This window comes from Solanum dulcamara, chromosome 8, assembly GCF_947179165.1.
Source record: "Solanum dulcamara chromosome 8, daSolDulc1.2, whole genome shotgun sequence".
NCBI classification, from domain to species: Eukaryota; Viridiplantae; Streptophyta; class Magnoliopsida; order Solanales; family Solanaceae; genus Solanum; species Solanum dulcamara.
Genome location: NC_077244.1, coordinates 65,008,917 through 65,033,228, shown reverse-complemented (window position 1 = coordinate 65,033,228; position 24,312 = coordinate 65,008,917). Strand labels below are relative to the sequence as shown.

Sequence of the window (24,312 nt, the reverse complement as noted above, 5' to 3'; positions counted from 1 at the left end):
TGTATTGAGTCTTTTTGAAGGCTTCAGTCATGGTAGAACAATGATCACAAAAAATTATTTTATCTGTGTCTTTCTGAATGTTGTACTGAGGAGTTTGGGTTGGGCTTTGTCTGAGGGCTGGTGAAATATAATAGTTTGGTCCAAATATCCCTCTGGCATAGTCTAAAGTTTTGGTAAAATTATTAATTCCTTTGAAAAGAGGGTTTTTTTACCCCATTTATTGAGTCTACTACTTCTATCCAGGTCTTAAAAACATGATTCGTTTTACCATGTATAACAACATAATATTTAAATTTATTTTCTCTATTTTTATCTAAAAAATATTGACATAAAGCATTGTTTGCTGCAATAAAATATTTAGTGTCTTGCTTATTATAGGCTATCCATAAATTGTCTACTAAACATTTATGCGATTTATCTATATTGCAGTCTGGCAGTATTCTAAAAGATAGGTTAAATTGAGGATAGAAAATTAAATTGTACTTATCAAAGTAAATATTTTCCATCATCTCAACTGTACCTTGGGGTCTAAAATTAATCTTTCCTAGTAATGTCTGAGCGTATGAGTCTAATTGGGCTATGCCCTTGCCTTTGTCTGCTGGTTGTTGGCCAGTTGATTTCATGCTGAAATATAATTAATTTAGTTAGTTTTGAGTTGTGATCTACTCAACTTATCAGCTAATTCATTATCCTTTCCTTTTACGTATTCAAAGACTATATTGTTATATATGGATATAACATCCATAAATTTTAACCATCGTCTTTTGCTACTTGCTTTACCATTTATTGTTTGGTGAAACTTGACTATAGTTTCAAAGTCTGTTCTCACTAATATGTTTTCTTTGTTTAATATGTATAGTTTAAAACTATTTAATCTATATTTTATTGCTAGTACTTCAGCGTCTATACTACTCATATTTTCTTTTTCCTTATATTTACCACTCTGATATGCACATATTCTTTCTTCTTTTTTTTACTATATTTATTAGGTCTGATTTTTAAAACAGCTCACCATCCTAACTGACTTCCATTAGTTTGGACTATTAGATAGTCGTATTCTAAAGGAATTTTTAAGTTTGGTATATTTTTAACTTTTTTCTTTATTTATTTTACCAATTTAATATCTTCTACATTAAAATATTTTTGTCCTTTACTTCTTGTCTTGGCATATAAAGGTCCAGCTTTTTTTTCCAAGTCTTGAATAAAATTTCGAGCATAGTTTACAAGGCCTAGAAATTTCTGCAGATCTTTTGTATTATTTAATTTGTCTGGCATATCTAATACCTTTTTAGCTATATGTGGCTGTAACTTTATTTTGTCATCTCCTAATGTTATTCCTAGAAAATTAATGTGTGTTTTGCAAAGTTTCATTTTCTTTTTACTAATTATTATTCCATTGTCTATTCTGGAAGGAGAAATAATGACTTCGTTCATGATGATTGAAGATGCTCACAGCTCTGGGCGGAGGCACCCGTACCTACTCACACTTCTTCGAATGCCAAAGCAATAGAAGATCAGCCTGTGCAGCTTGATATTGATATTGATAGTAGATATTATAATCCTGATGAGGTCAGCTATTAGAAGATCAACCTGTGCAGCTTGATATTGATATTGATAAAAGATATTATAATCCTGATGAGGCCAACTATGATAGTGAAGATTGATGTGGTCCACTGATTCTAGACGATAAATAGCAGTGCAATATATGCAGCTCCCTATTACTTTTGGTACCACAAATCAATGTAGTTTCTTTTTGTACCTGACTATTGGATGAGTCATCTTTTATCACACAATAGGTAACCTTGATGTCTTCTTTCTGCATAAATGAAGGCCTTTTTAGATGGTTAAATATTCTGTAGGATTCTCTACAGTATGCATTGTTTAGTGACATGTCGTAAGCCAACAAACTCTGTCATGCTATGTGCCATATTCATTTCAACAGTGTACAGGAGCGTCAACAACAAACGGTGTGAACAAGGGAAAGCACTTCACCGGGGCAGATTGTATCTTCCAAATCAGGGCAAGATAAACAGCATACAAATAAAAGCCCAAGGAAATAGTGGTGGGAATTTAACTTAAGTGCAACGTGCGGAATACTTGAGTGTATTAATCAACTCTATGTTATGTTGACCACATTTCTATTGTTTCAATAATATGATATGTTAAGTAACGGATTGCTACTAAGAGCTACATGAAAAATTAGTAAGGATGGGCAAACAATTGTGCAAGGAATGAAATTGTAATTAACCGGGTTTACTCTAGCGTTTGAATGCGTTTATGAATGTAATTTTTGACACACATGAAGTTTGATTGCCCCAAGTTTAGCAATAGTAGTATGATAATGTTTAAATTGGGAATTCAATAAAAGTATTGTAGTTAATTCAAGAATAACTAAGTAGATATTTTTAAGACAACGCAGAAGTACACGGATATACTCTTTCACAAACAGACGGGGTTAGCCTACAAAGTGTCATATTTGTATAAATTAATATAACACTGTGGGTATAATTATTTGGCTGGCCATTCTTGTGTGAGCTTACTATAGTTCCATTTAATAAGAACACATTTTTTAAGTTTCACCATTATTAGAATACCGGTTGAATACAATATGGAACTATTCCTTTGCCGTTGATGAGCTACATCTACAGATCTACTTATAGCAATGAAACTCTGACTGATATCAATTCTTATGAGCTAATCTTTCAAGTGAACTAATTGGGACAGTTCACTCCGTGAGGGTAATTTACCTAGAAATATATATAAAAAGAAATGTTTAGATGCGTGACAACATTTTTATTTAAATTCAGAGTGAATGGTCAAATACACCTAAACTATCCTTTTTTTAAGTTTTATACCTAAATTATTGAGAGTGTAAATTTCATATTTAAACTATCACTAATTAGTTTGAGAAACATTTTAATGGTGCGTGTAATACACTCTTTTATTTTTTTTATTTTTTTTGTAGAAATAATAATTATTATAATTCGCAATGTAATAGGAAGGAGTTGGATGATTACAGAGAATAATTGGGTTTGATGAAATAATAATAATAATTTGGCAGGATTTGAAATATTCCAATTAAAGTGTAATATTTGCTTGATTACCAATTGTAGGTCCGCCAACTACGAATGAGATTTTCCCAGTGGGAATTAGCCTTGCTAGAAAACTAAATGATAGGCAAGAGAGATGGGCTCATTTTCTTTCGAGCGAGAAGGAAAGCACTTTTGGGGGCAAGTGCATAAAGAACAATGACCATAAAATGTTTATCTTTCACTAGATAAGATTTGTCGGGTAGGTCACAAAAGTGGGGCTAATTTTTTAGGTTTCGCACCGTGTATAATTATTGTTTGAGATAAGCTGCCAAAAGATGCAATTCACTTCCGTCTCCTGTACATGTTTCTACCAAGTATCTTTATTCTCATCCCGCATCTTTATTGACGTGAAAAACAAATACAAAATATCAATGTAGTTTCATATAGTAAGGTTTGAAAAGGATAGAGTGTACGCAAACCTTACCTCTATCTCAAAAGTAAGTTAGAGAACCCCAGCTCAAGACAAAACTTGTCTAAAAAAAAGATACAATGGAAGTACAAAAGATAATAGTAACAAAAACAACAAATATTTATGGACCAAAACTACAAATGAATTACATGAAATAATAGATAGTAACATAAATCGAAAAACAAGAAACTACAAGAGTAGTCCTACCCTACGACAACTAGTAACGGCAGCAACACAAACCACTCCTACCTACTAATATGGACGCGAAAAACGAATGAAGTCATCTTTTCCATGCAACATACAAAGTATATTTATTACCATGTTGTACCGCCCAATTTGGCTATTCCATTGATTACCTAGTATCTCCCACCGGCACAAACAAGAGACAACTATGTAAACCAAAGGTCAACATTTAAAAATAAATCACCGAGTTTTTTTAATTCTTTATAGGAACACCCTGGTCTCCCATGGTTTTAATCAGTTTAATGGAAAAAGGAAAAAGGAAAAATAGTTTCTCAAGGGGGAATATGTCAAATGTACAAATAGAATGGAAACAAAACCCTCTTCGTTAGTCCTCGTAAAGAACTAACCTGTACAACATAATAATAAATTTCACAGAACAAATATACTATAGACAGCCATGTCTAAAAGCCCTCAAAATACAAGATGCATAAGTTGCATTTCCAGCATAACAAAATGGCGTCCCTATACCTTGGGCTTCCATAATTCTGATCCTATAAACAAGATCAGCTTACCTATTTTCAGCACCTAATCTCATAAGAACCAGCTTTTGTGATATAGCGAACCCATTCAACTGTGTTGTAGCCGCTCTTTTCCCATACCTGCAGACATTTACTAGGTGAAGGAGCATTTCAACCCAAAAACCAGTCCCCAGTTAATTACAAGTTTGGCAAGCATACCTTGAGAAAACGAACTCGAAGTCCAGATGCTGTAAACATGGGAACCTACAATGACAAAAGTGGGTCATTCATCCACAACCAATAGGGGTCATTCATCCACAACCAATAGTTTAACTATGATAGAAACAAAGAAGCACAACAAATTTCAGAGGTTAATAATCCTAATTGGTGCCATAACTGATTCTATGAAATCAGATCCTGTTATAAACCTAAATTTTCTAATTGCTATGCTGAGTTAAGTCAGAAAAGAAACAACTATTGCCATCACATGAGTACCCATAATGCTTCCCCTAATAACGAGTGAAATGCACTGCCATTTATATCCATAATAGTTTACTAACTCCTTGATTGGAAGATACAAAAGGGAAAGAAAAAGTACGCTAATAAAATTCCAGCAAAGAGAAACCAGAGAAAAATAATAGAACAAAGTCAATTTTCTCTAAGGCCAACTTGGTCAATGAAACGCAAGGCTATCTACTTTTTTCTTCCCTCCCACTTTCTTGTCAATACAAACAAACAATGAGAATGCAATTGTCTCACTATTTCCTCCCTTTATTTTCACCTTCCCTTCTAACCCAACGAAGGGAAGCTCCTTCAATCAGCCAGCAAACTTGTCTGGTACAACATTTCAAAAAGGCTGGATACCAAACTCCTCCACAACTTGTGAGTTGTCACAAGAAAGTAGTAGCAGCAAATAGTGATGATGATTGTGTACAACATTCGATAGAAGTCTCCTACTCTTCGTAGTCCTTTTGGAAATGTTTTTTCTAAGCATTAGGCTAGGCCATTTGCATCTAATTCCAAATTTTTTTCACATCTAGGTCCTCCCTCTCCAAGAACAACAACCACTGAAGCTAGGAATACATGCCATCATCAACCAAGTGAACACAGTTACCACCCATCCCTCCACCCCCCAAAAAAATAAAATATTCAGGCACCTGGAATTCCATCTGAATTGGTGGCCTAGTCCAGGACTTCTTCTCTGCTATTGTTGAAATCAACTCCACTTCAGCACTCATTGTTGACTCAGTTTGCCCAGGAAATTTTTTTATCCTGCAACAAGAATCCCATATTGAAGATCCAAATCACTAGAAACTAGATTTACTGCAGAAGAAATTAGAAAATATAGCTGGCATACTATTAAAGAATACAGAACTCAATCATTACACAATTAAATAGTGTTCACAACAATATCTTGGATCAGTGGCAAAATGGAAGAGAACATTTGTGTGCACTCCACCTCTGCCACCACATGGTCAAGAAACTGAAATTATGGATACTTATAATAAAAATGGTAAAAGGGGGCAAAAAAACAGATTTATCAAATAAACTGAGCAATTATGCTACTTGCTACTACATGAACACAAAAACTGGTCAATAGTACACCTTTTACCGGATTATGATATCTTGAAGAACTAGGGACAATTAATTCCTTTTAGAAGCAACAAAGAAGAGAATCAAAATTGGAGCAATCGTTGTCTTCCGCTGTCCATGGACAACAATTTGACCGAGTAGATTCCACTTTCTTTTTCACCAGAACTTCCTTCCCGTACAACACATTTCTCCTTTTCTTTTTTATCAGTTGTAGAGCATATATTCTCCCTCAAGACATTTTGAGGTTGTATTATAATAAACATTTGAGAGGCTGGAAAAGCTCATGCAAAGAAAATTCCATATTGTTCAAAACAGAGAAGAGTGATAGTATAAGAACATCCGTTTGTCAACTTTCAAGCATAAACAGATTAGCTTAGATGAAGTGTATGCAATTCTACTTGCTTAATTGAAAGCATCTATGAGCGAGCAATCATGCACATGGAGACATAAAATACACGTGACTACACAACATATTGCAAGGTACAGTCTAAGCTAAAAATTCCCTTCCACAGTAAGATTCCAATTGCCTCCAGTTTGAACAAAATGGATCACTCTGAAGCACGCATTGTTTTCCTTTGGTTACATAAAGAAACCAGTATAGCCTAACAGGTTTCCCTTTGTTGTAATGCTGTCAAGTTTCAGTAACAAGAATGTGGTGAAAACATTTTACAAGAGATTAAATGCCACCAAACAAAAAGATTAAAATTTGACAGACAATATTCTCATCCATTGATTAATTGCAGCAAATTCCATGGTAAAAAGGATTCATAGGTGAAGAAATGAAAGAAAATGAAAAATTGCATTTTGTACATCATTTTGATTTTTGATAATGAACAACATGATAGCAAAGACCAATACCCCCTCCATGGCTCCATCTATTTGCACATTCATTTATTGTTACAGATAAAGAGGCAGGTTTCATCAAATACCAACCAAAACAGGCTGCATTTTAATAGAATATTTAATAACTAAATCAGATCCAAATAGTATATAGGTTTTGCTATGACTATGTGCCTGTTTGGATGGGCTTATGGTTTATAAGCAGAAGCCATAAGTTAGGATTTAAGTTACGAATCCCAACTTAAGGTTTTTGACTTATTTTTGTTATTTTGGCTTGAAAATAAGTGATTAAAAGCACTTATTTATTTTACCCAAACACTAAAAAAGTGCTTAAAAGCCGTTTTGGCTTAAAAGCACCTAAATAAGCCAATCCTAACAGCCTCTATGACTAGATGTCAGAAGTTTGATTCACATGCAACTAAGGTCCTAATGCATGAAGTGTACAACATCTTCAAGAACAATGTCCCATCTAGAGCAATGTCAATTCCATATTTTTAGACTAGGTTGAAGTCAAAGTCAACCTGAGACCAGTGGTCAAACCCCGAAATTAATTAAGCTCGTAACTCTATAGGATTACACCAAGAAAAGATAAATCCATTGCCTACTCACTTCCACACCAAAGAGTCAATGGATGGATTGTACTTTGCTCTCCCTGATGTCACCTGGAAGCTTGCTTTTGCAGTTTGCTTTGGCACTGGAACTTTAATGACAACTCCAAGAGCAAACATTTTCGCACCAAACACACTCTTAACCTGAAGAGGATACAAATCATATTAGAAAATTATAATTATATGAACGCGGAACAAAAATGAATGTCATTCTATATTGAAAGAAGAGTGACAAACCTTAACATTTACTTCCATTCGCGTACGACCTAATTCCTTGATTGTTGGCAATACACGGAAAGGAAGATTTACTCCTTCGGTAATGCGGTACCTGAGGAAAAAAAGTTTGCAATTACAAATTCAGACACTGTTATGATGATGACATTAATTGAGCTTAAATGGAGAAGTGATGATTATATAGACTACCCCAACTTGTTTGGGATTGAGGCGTAGTTGTAGTATAGTAATTTTGCTTTCATATTGTTCTGGTAATGGTTAAAGAAGATAACAAGCTAACTGTTCAAATTTTTGTGTGAAGTACTTCACAGAGAAAAAATCATACTTGGTTTAGATCTTAAATTGTTGAAACTTGTGAATAGTGTACAATGGATCATCTTATGTAGAAGTGAATTATAAGTTTGAGATGTCTCGAGAAGGGAAATGGAATGCGCAGATGGAAAGAGGGAGAAGAAAATTTATATCTAGGAAACAAGATCAGCATGCTCTGTGATTTCACCTGATTGTAGTGAACTTCCTACCCCAATATTGCATTACAATTTAAAGGAAATATAGTCAAAGTTGATAATTATTTGTATGATACTTATTCAAGATTGATATTAAGATGTTAAAGGTACATCATCATTCACTGTGACATATGCAAAATTTCCAAGTATATTTAGCATTGTTCTATAAAGGTAAATGAAGAGCCACAGACTCAGGCTTCCAGCTTGAGAAAAAAAATAAAACCATAACTTAAAAACACACGTAGCAAAAGAAGTATGAACTTACTTCATCAGTTCAAATTCACCATCTGGTGGTACAAAGCTGACAGTCTTTTCTGAATTGAATCTCGTCAAGTTTACACATTGGTGGAAGGTAACATCATCAAGCTCAATAGTCTTTCCGCTGCACAGAGTAGCAGAGTAATGCATTATGTTGGTGAGCAACACAAAATGGTAACCTACCATGCAGAGGCTGTTACTAACATGAAGGCCAAACTGAAAAAGCTACATACTACATGCTCAACTAGACTGGAAGTAAGTCGGGGACTCTGCAGAAAATGGAAAAACAACAGACAGAAGCAGTCCAACATTTAAAGCACAGTTTAACATTTTAGTTATATTCAGTTATTTATTTTTTTGATAATGGTAACTTTTTCCTCTATATAACCACAGGTATACTACATCAATGTAGTCCCCTTTTCAAAACATATTACAACCTAACAGACTCTATTTGTGTTTTTTGTCACAAATAGTCTAAAACATCAAAAAGATCTTCTGCCTGTACTAATGCTACTTGTTTAAACCAAAAATAATAAAGAGCTAAACAATTCATCTTAAAAGTCTGTAAATTGTTCTTCTTGCTCTCCAAACACCTTTGATTCCTTTCTTTCCACACTGTCCACCATATGCAAACTGGGACAATCTTCCATATCTCTTCCTTTACTGTAGTGTTGCCCACATTTATCCAGCAACTTAGAAGTTGTGCTATGTTTCTTGGTTTCACCCAAGTGATCTTTCTAAGACTGCTGAATATTCTCCATAGTTGATCTGTCCATTTGCAGTGCAAAAAGAGATGGTTGACTGTCTCTGTTTGTTCCTCACATAAGTAGCACCTTGAACATAGTTGGAACTTTCTCTTCCTCAAATTATCTTGTGTCAACACTGCTTCCTTGGCTAGCAGCCATGTGAAGCAATTTACCTTGTATGGATTTTAGTTCTCCAGATCATCTGCCCATGGCCAGTGCTCCAACCTGTCGTTTGAATGATTGAGGTCTTTTAAGCTGAATTGACACTGAAAACCCCTTTGCTGCAAATCTTCCAAATAACCTTATCTTCCCCATCAGCCAGATTGCTAAATTGTGCCATTGTGTCTTGAAAAGCCTCTATGTTTCCCATCTCCCAGTCATTTAAGTTCCTCCTAAAATGCAAGGTCCACCCCTCTCCTGTCCACATTCCAGAGACTGTTGCATTTTGCTGGAGGCTTAGTGCGTACAAGTCTGGAAATAATTATTTCAAGGGTCTTTGGGTTATCCATTTGTCCGCCCAAAATAACACCTTCCTGCCATTACCGACCTGGAATCTGATTCTAGATAGAAGCAAAGGCCAGAGATTTCTTACTGATCTCCAAATACCACATCCATATGGTGTAGTCACCATCTTTGTCATCCATCTATTCTCCATCTCATATTTTGCCTTAACCACATCTTTCCATAGCATATTCTCTTCTATCATAAATTTCCACAACCATTTTAACATAAGGCTTTTGTTTTGCCTTTTCGTGTTCCTGATCCCCATTCCCCCTTCTTTCTTGTTTTTTATGACCTCTTCCCACTTGACTAAATGGAACTTCATTTTATCTTCATTTCCCTGCCATAAGAAGTTTCTTCTCAAAGCATCTATCCTCTTTATGACATTGTCTGGTGCTGGAAATACAGACATCATGTAAGCTGGTAATGCATCAAGCACACTGTTAACCATAGTGAGACTACCTCCCCTAGACAAATATTGGCTCTTCCAATTGGTCAACTTCTTCTCACATTTTTCTATCACCCCATTCCAGATCCTCTTTGATTTGCTCTTTGCCCCCAATTTCATACCTAGGTATATAGTTGGTAGCTCCCCTACTCTACCACCCAAAATGTCTATCAAACTATCCACCTCAGCCACTTTATTAATGGGGTAAATGAAGCTTTTTCCCCCGTTGATGTGTAATCCAGAAACTGCTTCAAAGATGATGAATATTACTCTTAGAATCACCATTTGCTCTCTCACTGCTTCACAAAAAATAAGAGTATCATCTGCATATTGTAGATGAGTGGTTTCCAAGTCATTTTGTGAAGTGTTGTCCACCTGGAAACCCCTTACCCAACCCTTCACCTTTTTGCTGTCTTAATCAGATTACTCAATCCTTCCATGGCTAGAATGAATAGGAAGGATGGCAGGGGTCACCCTGTCTCAGTCCCCTCTGAGATGGAAAGAAGCCACTGGAATTGTGTTGACTAAAACAGAAAACTTGATTGTGCTTATGTAGAATTTCACCCATCTAATCCATTTGCCTCCAAAACCTATCCTTTGCTTCATAAGTAGTAAGAAATTCCAGTTTAAGTGGTCATAGGCCTTCTGAATATCAAGCTTGCATAGAATTCCAAGGCATTGACTTCTCTCTCTGGATTCTACACATTCATTTTCTATCAGGACTGCATCTATTATTTGTCTACATTTTATGAATGCCATTTGTTGTCAGTCTACAAGTCTGTATAGCACCTTCTTCAGCCTTTCTGCCAAAAGTTTAGCTATGATCTTATAAACCCCATCGATTAGACTAATAGGTCTAAAATCCATCAATTCCACAGCTCCCACTTTCTTAGGAATTAAGGCCACAAAGGTGGCATTAATGCTTTTCTCAAACATTTCTGCCTCATGAAAATTCTGCACTGTAGCCACCAGATCAGGTTTAATGGTGTTCCAACACTGACTGAAGAAAGCCATGGAATAACCATCTGGCCTTGGTGCTTTGTCCCCTGCACATGCTCTTATGCCCTCTAGTATTTCCTGCTGCTCACAAGGTGGAAGAAGTAAATTGTTCTCTTCTTCATGAATCATAGGGCAATCTCTCATCTGCAAATAGGGTCTCCACTCTTCTGGCTCTGAGTATAGTTCCTCATAATAAGTAACTATCTCCTTTTATATCTCCTCTGGTCTATTCAAAATTTCTCCTCTCACTTTCAACTTTGAAATTGTGTTCTTTCTCCTGTGTGCATTTGCAGCTCTATGAAAGAAAGCAGTGTTTATGTCCCCTTGCTTTAGCCACACTGCCCTGGATTTTTGTCTCCAAGCTATTTCCTCCCTTTTAGCTATGTTTTCAAACTCCATGTTCAAAGCTATTCTAGAGGTTATCTCTTCTATCCCCAGGGTTCTGTGCTCCTGTATCTCCTCTAATTCAGCTAGTTGTTTCAGAACATTTTGCTTTTGAGTTCCCAAGTTCCCTTATGCAGTTTTGCTCCATTCTTTTAGCTTCTCTTTTAGTGCTTTGAGCTTTGCAACCAGTACATAATCAGGTTTCCCTCTGAAGTTGAAAGAATTCCACCATCCTCTTACTTTGTCATTGAAACCCTCTATGTCCAACCACCAGTTCTCAAATTTAAAGTATGACTTTGTGTTTTCCCAATCACCACATTGTAACATTATGGGAGAGAGATCAGAGTTCACTCTGTGAAGTATATTCTGTCTTATATTTCTGAAATTTGTTTCCCACTCTTCAGAGAACAAGATTCTGTCCAGTCTAGCTGCAGTTGTATGTATGTCTCCTTTCTTCCAGCTGTACTTTCCCCCATATAATTCAAGATCAACTAGCTCCATGTCTTCTATGAAGTCTGAAAAGTCTGTCATTCCTTTGTTGATTCTGTTGCAATTTTTCTTTTCTGATGGGTACCTCACAGTGTTGAAATCCCCACAAAGAACCCAGGGACCTGAAATCAGACCCCTGGCAGCACCAATTTCCCACCAAGTCTCTTCCCTTGCTTCTTTATCATTTGGAGCATATACTCCTGTGAAATGCCAGCTAAAATATTGACATAACCCTATGAAGCTACAAGTGACAGAGAACTTCCCCACACTGCTGGCTTTTCCTTCCCACTCCCTTTTGTCCCACATAATAACAATACCTCCCCTGGTTCCACTGGCTTCTAACTGAGCATAATTCACCCATTTATTCCCCCATACTTCCTTAACAATACTAGCAATTTCCCCTTCCACCTTTGTTCCTGAAAGCAAACCACATCAGCCTTCCAGCACTTCATTATGTTCTTAATCACTCCCCTCTTTCTAACACAGCTCATCCCTCTTATGTTCCATGAAACTATATTTAGCTTCATCATTGTTCTATGGCCAGGTATCCCCCTCTACTTCTAGAACCAAAGCTCATAAATTTTGTGTCCAATTCAAGACCTTTCAATTCCTTCCCGATATCGTAGGCACTTACTATTACCATCTGTATCTTCTGTACGTTAAGAACAGTGGAACAAATATATTAAAACTTTAAATTTCATAAATAGTACAAGAAGCATGTATGGGTTTTCTTGAAATATTTTTTTTTTGAGAAAATGTAAGTATTATATATATAACATGAAGAGTGCTTGGATACAAGATAATGCTTTTTCTTAAGATATAAATGTACACATCATTTTACGCCTTTTGGTCTCACAATAAACATTCCTCATTAAGAAGCAACGTTAAACATCTAAAGCTAGCGTCGGTGGTCAGATAGATGGCTGGACGACACTCCTCAAATGGAGCGACTTCCAGATCTTTATGCAATCATCTCTAACAAAATTTTACTGTAGCCAATTGCTATTCCAAAGAGGGATGGAAGTTTCATTTAGGAAGGAACTCGTATGACTGGGAAATTGATTTTCATAAATGAATTAATTCAAAAGCAGGAACCTGTCTCTCTTGATGATCAGGTGGCTCATTCTTTGTTGTGGAATATGCTGCTCGGACTTTCCAAAAATATTGTCGCACCCGTGACGTTCCTCCAAAAATGAATTACTTTTGAAGGATTAAACACACACCAAACGACATTTTCAAAAAGTCTGAGCAACATAGGTTGTAAAAGGTTAAGAAAGATGGTAAAATTTACTGTCAATGAATGTGATAAAAGCCTAGTGAGGATAAATGGGTGGAATCCATGAGTGTTGGCCATGGAAGGTGATCTGGAAGTTTATTGTACCCCCTAGAGCTCCTTGTTTCACTTGGATCGTCAGTCATCAAGCTTGTCTACAGAAATTGGGTCTCAGCTATGAGCAGTAGATGCTTTTTACGTAAAGAGGCTAATGAACCAGCGAATCATCTACTACTGCACTGCACCTTTATGTTTTATCAGGCAAATTTGACTGACATTTCTGAGCATTGGAGTCCGAGGGGTTACGCCAGGAAGTATAGTACTTGTTAATGCATCTGGTGTGCACAGACAGATGCTAGGGACAGCAAGCATTACCGACATTAATGATAAGAGTGATAACATTGCAAATGAAAAATCTAGATACTGTAAGTCTTTATTTGTGGTGTAGGAAGAATGTTGTATCCAACTTAGCCTCTTTGTTGGATCTGCTGAATTCCTACAACATATAGAAGAAGACCTCTACTATGATGTACTCTTATAAACACCTTCTTGGTAGTCGGTAATAGAATCTTTACCTTTTCATAAATTAAAAAAAGCTACCTTCAGGGGGGGGAGTTTCATGAACTTTCCACATCAAAAAATTCCTGTTAATTCCCTGGAGCAACCCTATCCCATTTCCTTATCGAGCATTAATATCTCTCTTCCGATTAGATACAATGACAAAAAAAGACAAAAAATCATTATTTTCTTTTAGAGGAGATCTAATTTCACACGAACTAAAATCTTCAATTTTCTTCACGCGAAAAATAGGAAATGTACACACAGTACACAGTAGCCTAATTTGGAAATTACTTAAGTAAACCTACTGAAACAAGTAGCTCAAGAAGCAAATTCTGCAGACGTAAGTTATGTGAATGAAACACAAGGATTCAGAAGTTACCTCTTTGTTGGGCGGGATTTAAGCTGCGACTCTTTCTCAAGACCAATTTTATCATTTAACCCCAACTTCAAATCAGGCATTCCAGAAAGAAAGCATTTCATAAGAACTTTCCCAGTTACATCGCAACGGAGCACACTACCTACAATTGTCTTGTTAGTGGAAAACTGAAAAGAAAAAAGCATCCACCAAGCCGCACAAGAACTTTCTACCTTTTGAAGACATAAGGAGATTAACACTTTCCACGATATCCAGAAACACCTATCAAACATATAAATCCCAATTAAGTTCAGAAATTGGGCGGATAAGAGGACTACAGAAAAATTTAAAAGGTAAACAGCAAAAACTACCTCATTCTTCTTATAAACAAGACCCTCCCTGCGCCAACCAACAGCACCTGTGACTTGTAATGTGGCATTCGGAACTGGTTTATCCAAAGGCTGAGAAGAAGAAGTCAATAGGGTTATCCATTCTTTTTTTCTTTTGAGACAGAATACAGTTAGTCATATTACAATAAAAAAATTCTCAGTTAGTCATATTACAATAAAAATTTCTCTTTTCTATACCGTTCTCTTACATTTCATGACTGATCTTTTTCTTTCGAGAGGTATCTCATGAATGTACTTTTTTAAGAAAGCCAAATAGATAAAATACTATAAACTATTCTATGATGCTATGAAAGCAAGTAGAGAGACAACTAACCTTTGACGAAAAGGGTGAGCGAACCCCTTCCTGAGTAATATAGAGTTTCAAGATTTCAGGTGAAAGATTTTGAGGGTAACCGAAGTCCATTATTTCTGTGATGCATGCAAATTAACGAAAATCAATTTATAAAGCACATTAGATACGTATATGAAAATGACTGAACATTAAACTTTGTGGCTTACAACAAATGATTATCGGATCTATGCAGATTAAAGTAATTAGCTTGTCCATAGATAATTGTCATTCATTGTCATACTCCAAATAAACAAAAAGTAGATAAAAAGCAGTTTAAGATGTCTATGCATGGAACAAATAATTATGAAAATAGCAATGGCTCATTAGTCATTTCAACAACAACAACAACATACTCAGTGGGATCCCACAAGTGGGGTCTGGGGAGGGTAGGGTGTACGCAGACCTTACCACTACCTCATAGAGATAGAGAGGCTGTTTCCGAAAGACCCTCGGCTCAAAAGACACATTCTCAGGTATAAGTAAAAATAAATAAGTAAATAAATACATGTATATATACAGGGAGAGATAGAGAGAGCATATTGAAAAAAAAAATGATGCAAGTTTTACAAGACAAGGACAATAACGATAAAAATGTAATATGGTAATCAAAACAAAACACCGCAACTCTAATGGCACGCCTAGACCTACGACCACCCTAAATCGACAAATGGCAAGATACCATTATACATCTACTAGCCTTCTACCCTAATTCGCGACCTCCACTCTTTTCTATCTAAGGTCATGTCCTCGGTGATATGGAGTAGTGTCATATCTTGTCTAATCACCTCTCCCCAATACTTTTTTGGTCTACCCCTACCTCTCCGCATAGCCCCCAAATTCAATCGCTCACACCTCCTAACTGAAGCATCGATACCCCTCCTTTGCACACGTCCAAACCATCTCAGTCTCGCTTCTCTCATCTTTTCTGCCACAGAGGCCACTTACACCTTCTCCCAAATGACCTCATTCCTAATTTTATCACTTTTAGTGTGTTCACACATCCATCTCAGCATCCTCATCTCCGCAACATGCATCTTCTAGACATGAGATTTCTTTACTGGCCAGCACTCCACTCCATATAACGTCGGTCTAACCACTATTCTGTAGAACTTACCTTTAAGTTTATGTGGTACTTTCTTGTCACACAAGACTCCAGAGGCAAACCTCCATTTCAACCACGCTGCCCCAATGCGATGTGTGACATCCTCATCGATGTCCCCACTGCTCTGGTTGATGGATCCAAGGTATTTAAAGCTTTCAGTCTTGGGGATAGGCTGAGTGGCAAGCCTCACTTCTATGCCCTCTTCATCCATCGCACCACTGAATTTGCACTCCAAGTATTCAGTTTTGGTCCTGCTCAATCTGAATCCTTTGGACTTCGGAGTATGTCTCCAAACCTCCAACCTATCATAAACCAGATCAGCCTCAGTTTAGGCAAGACAAAGTGTGCCCCTGGCAGCATTCAAAATTAGACCATACTGGATTATTCTATCCGAGATTTTCTTCTGCTTTTTATAAGGATCCAGATATTGTTCATCGCAAGGGAGTTGGGATTGCAATCCACCTTCCAGACTTGAGACAATAACTGAATGGACATCCCATATAAATAGAGAAGGGTAACAACTGGGCAAAGGAAAATTGCACTAAAGGTGCTGATTCAATCATGACAACTAATTAGCAGCGCAAGGTTCCTCTTTTTTTCGTGTCTTCATCTTCTTCTTCTTCTTCCTCTCCCTCCTATCCGCTACAACAATTTCAAGACACTCCACCCAGATGCCCTAGAGCACAGACTTCCTTTGACCCTCTTCGGGTAGCTTATCTTCTTCCTCCCTTTTTTTCTTCCTTTGCCCCAACAGTCAAGCACCGATCAAACACTTCCCACTAAACCACTACATTTCTTCTCCAACGAAAGAATACTAATATTCAATCTCGCTCCTTACCGGCCAAATGAAGCATTCAAGCTCTTGCTCCTCCCATCCTGCAATAATTTCTTTCTTTTTTCTTCAAGTTTTCCTGATATTTTCCATTTTCTACCAATTGTTTTTGAGTTTTCTTAATCTTTTCCACCGCCAATGCTTTTGTCAGTCTTTGCTATTTCTGGTTGCCTATTGAAATTATGCCATTAAAAATTTAATATAGCTTTTGTTTTTGTTGAATTCATGTGGTAAAATTTTGTTGTATATTCTTTATTATATAAAGATCAAAATGTGGACAATAGACTTATAAAACAATAAATTCGGCTAGGGAATTTTGGATATTAAAATTAAATTTACTGATTTATTGGTGGTGTCATCCAACATATAAACACTAGTCACAAATACATCCCCCCCCCTCTACTCCCCCGCTGATAATCCAATCCTAAGTAATAGGACCCGCCCTGTTGCCATTTGATATACCAAATGACCCCTAAGAAAATGCATTCTTCATGTTGTGGACTGTCCACGCGAGTGTAATACACTACTTACTACATCGAGCACATCATGCTAAATCGGGCAAAAAGATATGACTAGCTAGACACTAAAACAAGATAATAAACATTTTCAGGCAGATAGCATAGACAAAATCACTAGAGTAGCTATCATATTCAATTCATTGGAACAGAGTTTCAGTCCGAAAGAAATATTTCAATACAAGTATCTGAAGGGTGAGTTCTCTAGGGTGTATAGTGAAATAGCAGCAACTCTAATAGTGCACATGCATTGAAATTCATCATAGAAGATGGACTGTTGCTTTAAGGAAGACTATCACCCCAAAGACAACAGTAATTTCTGTCTACACTTCCTCTCCTCTCAATAAGAAAAGAAAAAAGCTTCTTTACCAAGACAGCTAAACGTAACAAAAATTCGCATGCTTCCTTAAGGTCCATAATATTGTTTACACTTCATACAAACCTCATGTTCAAGCAAACCGAAATGGTAGACACAAGCAACCATGACCATTAAAACAACAGCTCCTTGCAAGAGAGGATATGAAGAACGACATCACCTATCAGTCATCACTAAATTGAACTATTGAAGTGGAGGACTACGTAACCAACTTGGCCTCTCCTTAAGTTTGCTTTCCTGTTTCAACATTATCCTAACAGTCGTACTCTACCCAGTTACAATTTTCCTCTGAAGGATAACAAAGTGGGTAAGGGGGAAAGCAATCACACACATAAAAAATCAAAATCACTTGAGAAAATAGAAATCAAAAAAATATGTATATCATAATTAATACAGAGAGACTTTCTTTTTTGATAAGTAATACAAAAAGGTTTTCTGTTTTGATAAGGAATACAGAAAGGTTTTCTACATTGAACTTTTAGATTAAAATGTCAAAAATAAATAATCTCCAAATGGCTTACCATCCAAAAGCTCATAGATTAAAACAAAGTTATTACGAATGGCATCTTCATCAAAAGAACCACCAAAATAAGATTTGAATAGTGCAACAGCCTGCATGAGAATCAAAAAGAAAGTTGTCAAAAGGAGTAAATACAACTAGAATACACTAGAATTAGATCCACTATCTACATATTATATCACATTCATCAACTAGTTATAAAAAGAAAGGGTGGTAACAATGAGAAGCAGAACACAGATTTAGGCAATTAAATAATAGATATGGCATTATGCTCCCTGTCTCCTTTTCATATGAAATCATGCACGTTTCTCCTGAGATAGTTGAAAATGTATGATATTATTCTATAACTGTAGTGTTTGGGAAAATTTGTGTGAACCTCGATTATTCCAATGAATGTATGCTACTTCTCGCCATACCAGAGAACTCCACCCACCAAAGCTTAGGAAGATGAGAAGACATCACCTACCATGTTGTCTCTATTGGGATTTGAACTAATTTTCCTATGGTTTTCACCCATCTCATTAACCAACAGGTCACACCCTTGGGTTGAAATTTTATGATATTCAAGGAAAGGTGGGACACCTAATTCTATTTATCCAAAGGATTGGGGACTAATAACCTGTTTGGACAAGCTTCTGAGAAGCTAAAAGTGCTATTTTTTTTTCTTTAAAAAAATGCTTATTTTAGAGAATTGGGGTGTTTAGCCAAGCTTTCAGGAGCAAAATAAGTGCTTTTGAGTGGTAGCAAAAGTCCTTTTTCAGAAGCTAAAAATTCACAAAAGCTCTTTTGGAACCTTGGAGAAGCACACATTACTTTTCTAGTATTAGCTTAAGTGCTTAGAAATTGACCAGCCAAACCAAAACTACTGCACTTCAAAAGTACTTTTTCGAGAAGCACTTTTGATACAAAACACTCTCAAACTAAAAAGCAGATTTTGAAAGTTTGGGCAAACAGAACATAAGAAAGTATGTTTTGGCGTTCTGCAATGCTTCGGATACATAATATACAGATAGTTATAATGTGTAAATGCTTTCTTTTAATAATTATTAGATGCTTTTATATTAATTGCTAATTGAACGTGGAAATAAAGGGTAGTACAAGCCAACAACAATAAAGCAAGTAGCAAGAAAAAAAAGAACTCTAGATATTTATCCAACAAAATGCAGCTGTATAATATAAACAACCTGATGTCCAGCTAGCAAAAATATACCCCTGCATTTACCGAAACTGTTTCTGAAAGCTTACTGGAAAACTAGTAAACCATCATTTCCTGAGACTAAATGCTAAAAAACTCTGCAAGTACAGAATATTTTACAAACTTAATTATTAAGAGAGAGAGGTTACCTCAACAACAAACTTGAATGCACATGCAACATTTGCATTGGTGCTAACTACAATCACAATGTAGACATTGCTAATTCTCATGTAGAAGAAAGAGCAACCTCCAATCTGCCTGACAGGACATGTCCCAAGTTCTTTTGTCTGCATTATATGCATCCGGAAGGCATCTACCATATTACCCCTGTTTAAATCAAGTTCACAGTTTAATGAGAAGATCACGGATTATATTGCAACAGACTTCTTTATTTTTGACCGGTGATAGCATGATGGACTTCAGCACATATCTTATTAGAAAAAAAGAAAGAAAGTATAGAAGCTGAAGACAAGATCTCCTTGGTTTACTGCACAAACATATTTATCAGTAATTAAAATAGTAATGAGAAAGATGGAGCAAATAGAAGTTATTTATAAAACCTACATAATGGTAACTGCAACGGATGTCAAAGCCAAAAAATTGACAAATCCAAGCTTAACATTGGTCAGAATTTCTTGATAGCAGGATAAGAAGCACAATTCGTACAAGTGACACATTTCATGTTTGTATTCAAATTAACCAAATACCTGTTAAACATGTGAGCATTGACAGATTAAGAGAAAAATGGGCAGTTTATTTTATTAATCCAAGGGAACAAGGTCAAACTTGAGAAACAAGAAGGGAAAAGGCAAAGAATAACATCAAAGCTATATCAGGAATCCAAAAGAGAACTGAAATTTCTTGTAAATCAAAAACAAAATAAGAATTTGAAAACATAAAGTAATTTAATAACGCTGTCTGTAGAATAATGACTTTCTTCAGTTTAGTTTGGTTATATCAATATAAAAAAGTGAAATTGAAAGGTGATAATCTTTTTGAAATAAGAGGAAAATCTGCACAGATGAAGAGAGCAATGGGACATCCATGTGAAGCAAATAAGCATAACAAAGGTCCAATTCAAATATGTATGTCAGCTTCTCTATGCCCTGGTCATAGGATAGACAATATCAATTGAAATGTCCAGTTAACAAACATCATTAAACCACAACCAGCAGAGAGGTCAAAGTAGACCTTCAGGTTGCCATTTCCCAAAGGAAAGGATGCTGAAAAAGTAATTCCCTGGTCTTTTTTCTTCAAAAGAGGTGACACTTCAATATATTACTTTTATGGCTAATTTAAGAAAATGTGAATGAAATATTGGATATATTCTTAGTATTTCCTTTCTTGTTGCTTTTGCTTTTACTTTCATTCTTTTGACAAGTTTTTGCTTTTAGTTTTCATTGTCTCACCAAGGGATCCAAAGACAAGAATGATTCCCGCTAGATCAGTTTCATCCCCTCTATTTTCAAGGGGGGGTGAAAAGATACTAAAGGCCTAAAGGGGATGATGACTTGGAACTCAAGCACATCTCATGCTATCAATAGAGGATTTTATTAGTTAACTTTCAATATATACTTTGTCAGGAATTGCTAGTCCAAACTTCAACTGACATTGGAAGATGCTTTCCGCTGCAAATTCAAAACATCATAAGCTTATATTTTCGGGAAAGATAGCCCCAGGGATTAGCTCAATTGACAAAGCTTGAGGGACTTGTGTCTTAGGTCACAAGTTTGACCCCTGCTTCAAGCTAGCTAAATCTAGTATTTAAATGAAGAAAGGTAAAGTGGTAAGTCCATCATCCCCGAGTTTCGAAGGTTGCAGATTTGCAGTTGATCCAAAAGATTGGCTCCAGATTGATTTATAGGCCATAAAAAACTATTTTCTGGAAAGATATACATGAATAATATTTCTTACTTCCAGTCACTAGAATATCATTTGCTTTCAAATACAATCATGCATGACCAGAGGCAGATTCAAGATTTAAATTAATGGGTTCAACCTTTATGTTCTCAATATGAACACATTGCACTTTTGCAAGTAGAGGTCCAGAACTTAATATTTGTTGAAATTAATGATTTTCCACATACATATCTATTCTCCATGTAAGAAATAGAACACGGCAAGTCTAGGTTGCATCAGACTGTTTCTAAGCCACATCCAATAAAAACATAAGCTAGATTTTAGCATTGGACGAAAGGATCTCATTACACACTATCTTGTTGGACATTAATCCCCCTCTTTTCCAGCAGAGAAAACGCATTCAAGTGTGGAACTCCAGATCTCAAGCCTACTTAATTTAAACACCAGAGCATGACCTAGGGTAATGCTTAACCTACTCCCTTTACCTTTCTCCCTCGTCTTCTCAGAATACCTAGAGCATGACCTCGTAGAACCAGTTTAATTCCTCTAAAGAGGACAAAGAAAGAAGCCTGCTTTAATTGCATAAGATAAACTGCATTTCGAGCTTCCAAAAACACATATTGCAACAGCTTTCCAAGATATGGATGTGTACTTAAGGCAGCACGGTGGAGTCACATCCATTGTCTTGCATTCCACCCTCCCAGTCACCATACACATACATGTATGCATACGGTAACAAATGGCACCATGAGCTAACAAAGTAGTATGTCAGAGTTTCCATCTATTTACAGTTTAGTCCCCTTTTTTTGTTCTATTTCTTTAGCACCCTAGTACAGTTTGTTAGGATGGTAATGTCACCAATGTCCACGTCGTCTAGATTACTCCTACACTCTTTTAATTCAGTTGTAGTACCCATTTTACAGCATATTGAATGAAGAATCAAATCTATGTTCTCTCTAATTCTTAATTTTCTTTCATCTTTGCTTTCAGCTTCATTTTATTTCTATGTTCTTAGATTCAATTGTTTCTTATGTATGAGAATTGCAACAAGACCATGATTTCCATGGTTGAGCCTCACAATTAGTTAGCTTATTTGGGAAAACAGAGACATTATTTGGATGGGAGCGAGCCCATCGCTAAAAACTCATTGGGTCTTCATTATTATAATGAAAGTTTCGCTTTCGATTTAGATGCCTATAATAATTTCACTGGTGGATTCCTAACCCATATATGACGAATATGGAATCGAGTTGGCTCTATGCCAACCCAATCCCTGATGGAGATACCTATGGATCCTACCCCAAACTTCTACAATTACTGCTGCTAATGCTATTGAAATTACAAAGGAGAATCTGGACATGGGAGCAAAGAATGATTTAATTAATCAAGTTCATATGTATGCACAAGGAACTAGAAAGTCATTACATACTGGGTCACAACAATGATACTACCACAAACTCAACTGCAGGTGGCAAGTTTTTCAATAGCATTCAAGATTGGGAGTCCAGTGTGGAAGTTTGATGTCATTACCAATCACTGATATCAGCTAGATAGCTACGATTCAGGGGAAAGTGCTGATTCTTTTTCTTCTAGTACTATTTCTGAAGAAATATTGGAAGTCTATTACTTGCAGCAAACTGCCCAATCTTTTGTTGAGGATCTGGATGAGTGATACCAAAGATATAACTATTTAGATTCTGGCAACTGATGCCCTAGACAATTGCAACACATACATACATGTGATGATGCGTTCCAATACAGTTAAAGCATGTAAAAAATTTGAAAGTTCTAAACGCACGCACGTCTAAATATGTATCTACACCAAGTCTCAACACATTGCAACAAAGCAGTAGTGGTGTAATGCTATTTTTCCGCACATAGACCTAAAATCCTAGATCCATCTAAATGTTCAGACAACAGTTTCCAGAATACAATACAGTTTCCGAAAATCAGAAAATGATATCACAATTTACGTACACTCATCCGTAAGGGAAGAGTGGGAACATACCCGACGTCGTCACGGTATAGGCGGTTGATGAGGACATCGCCACGGAGATTGAGAAAGTAAACAGCTGAAGCTGCCACAGGCATGGCTGCAGCACCAAAATGGATCTAGAAACTTCGATCAAGTCAGATCTAAATTTCAAAAACGTTCTTCAATTATAAGGAAATGGAAAATGTAGGAAGAACAGTTAGATTTGTTTTAGGTGGAAGAGAAATGTCGCCAGTTGGGGACAGCTTAAATTCGCCGTCTTCGGTATCCCTTTTTCTAATTCAACGCCAGGAACGAAATGAAGACCACAGCACGTGCTCTTCGTCTGACCTGGTTTAAAACAAAATGAGAAATTATATAATTAAACATAATGCACTATCAATACTATTATTATTTATATTTTTAAAATATTACGTATTTTATCATTAATTAAGAATTTTCTATCATATATTGAATAAGATACATATATGTTGTTACCAGGAGAAATGGAAAGGAAGGCAAGAGAGATTTGTGATGTATCTCAAATAAATGCAAATCATACTAGATACATGTATCTGTATGTATCTGATGTGATTCACATATATTTGGGATACCAAGATACATAAGAGAGTGACGAGCGAGATCGAAGGAATGCGATTGAAATTTGGTACGTATTTCAAATATATGCAAATCCACTTGGATACAATATATCTAGAACAAATTACATCTAATTTTGACCACATATATCTCAAGATACACGTATCTGAACATATTTGGACGCACCAAAATCTGGCAAGATTAGTAATATTAAAATTTAGAGTGTATTTAAGTAATTGGCTCATAAACTAGTGAAATTTATGCAAATTTTCCTTTAAAAATTAACAAATGATCAAAAGGTCTTCTTTGCCCTTTTAGGAGCAATTTTGTTCCCTGTTATATCCTCGGGTTGTAATTTTAACCCTTACTTTTGGTAACTATCGATAGAGGTAGACTTTTAGTTTTGATTTGGCTGGATTCTTTTGATTTTTTATTTGGATTCTATAATGCCTTTCAAACAGAATTATATGTTCAGTTCAAAATATGTTCTGTGTTGTATATTGGATGTTGTTGTCCAAGTGGGGCCCATTTTTAAGTGGGCAAGTTGCCCGCTTGATCTTCTTTCTCTCCTACTTGCTACCTATTTCTCTTATATATATATGCCA

At 36.1% G+C, this 24,312-nt stretch overlaps 1 protein-coding gene across 1 annotated transcript; it reads right to left on the bottom strand.

Moving 5' to 3' along the window:
* Positions 1-4,027: 4,027 nt before the first annotated feature.
* LOC129899076 (AP-2 complex subunit mu) lies at positions 4,028-23,437 on the bottom strand. Its single transcript, XM_055973871.1, has 13 exons — positions 23,147-23,437; positions 19,428-19,605; positions 18,085-18,175; positions 14,721-14,815; positions 14,369-14,458; positions 14,231-14,279; positions 14,022-14,160; positions 8,249-8,365; positions 7,481-7,571; positions 7,245-7,387; positions 5,360-5,474; positions 4,422-4,466; positions 4,028-4,343 (listed from the first exon to the last, which is right to left on the bottom strand). The coding sequence occupies exons 1-13, from the start codon at positions 23,227-23,229 to the stop codon at positions 4,263-4,265; spliced, it is 1,317 nt and encodes a 438-aa protein (XP_055829846.1). The 5' UTR covers positions 23,230-23,437; the 3' UTR covers positions 4,028-4,262.
* Positions 23,438-24,312: the final 875 nt, after the last annotated feature.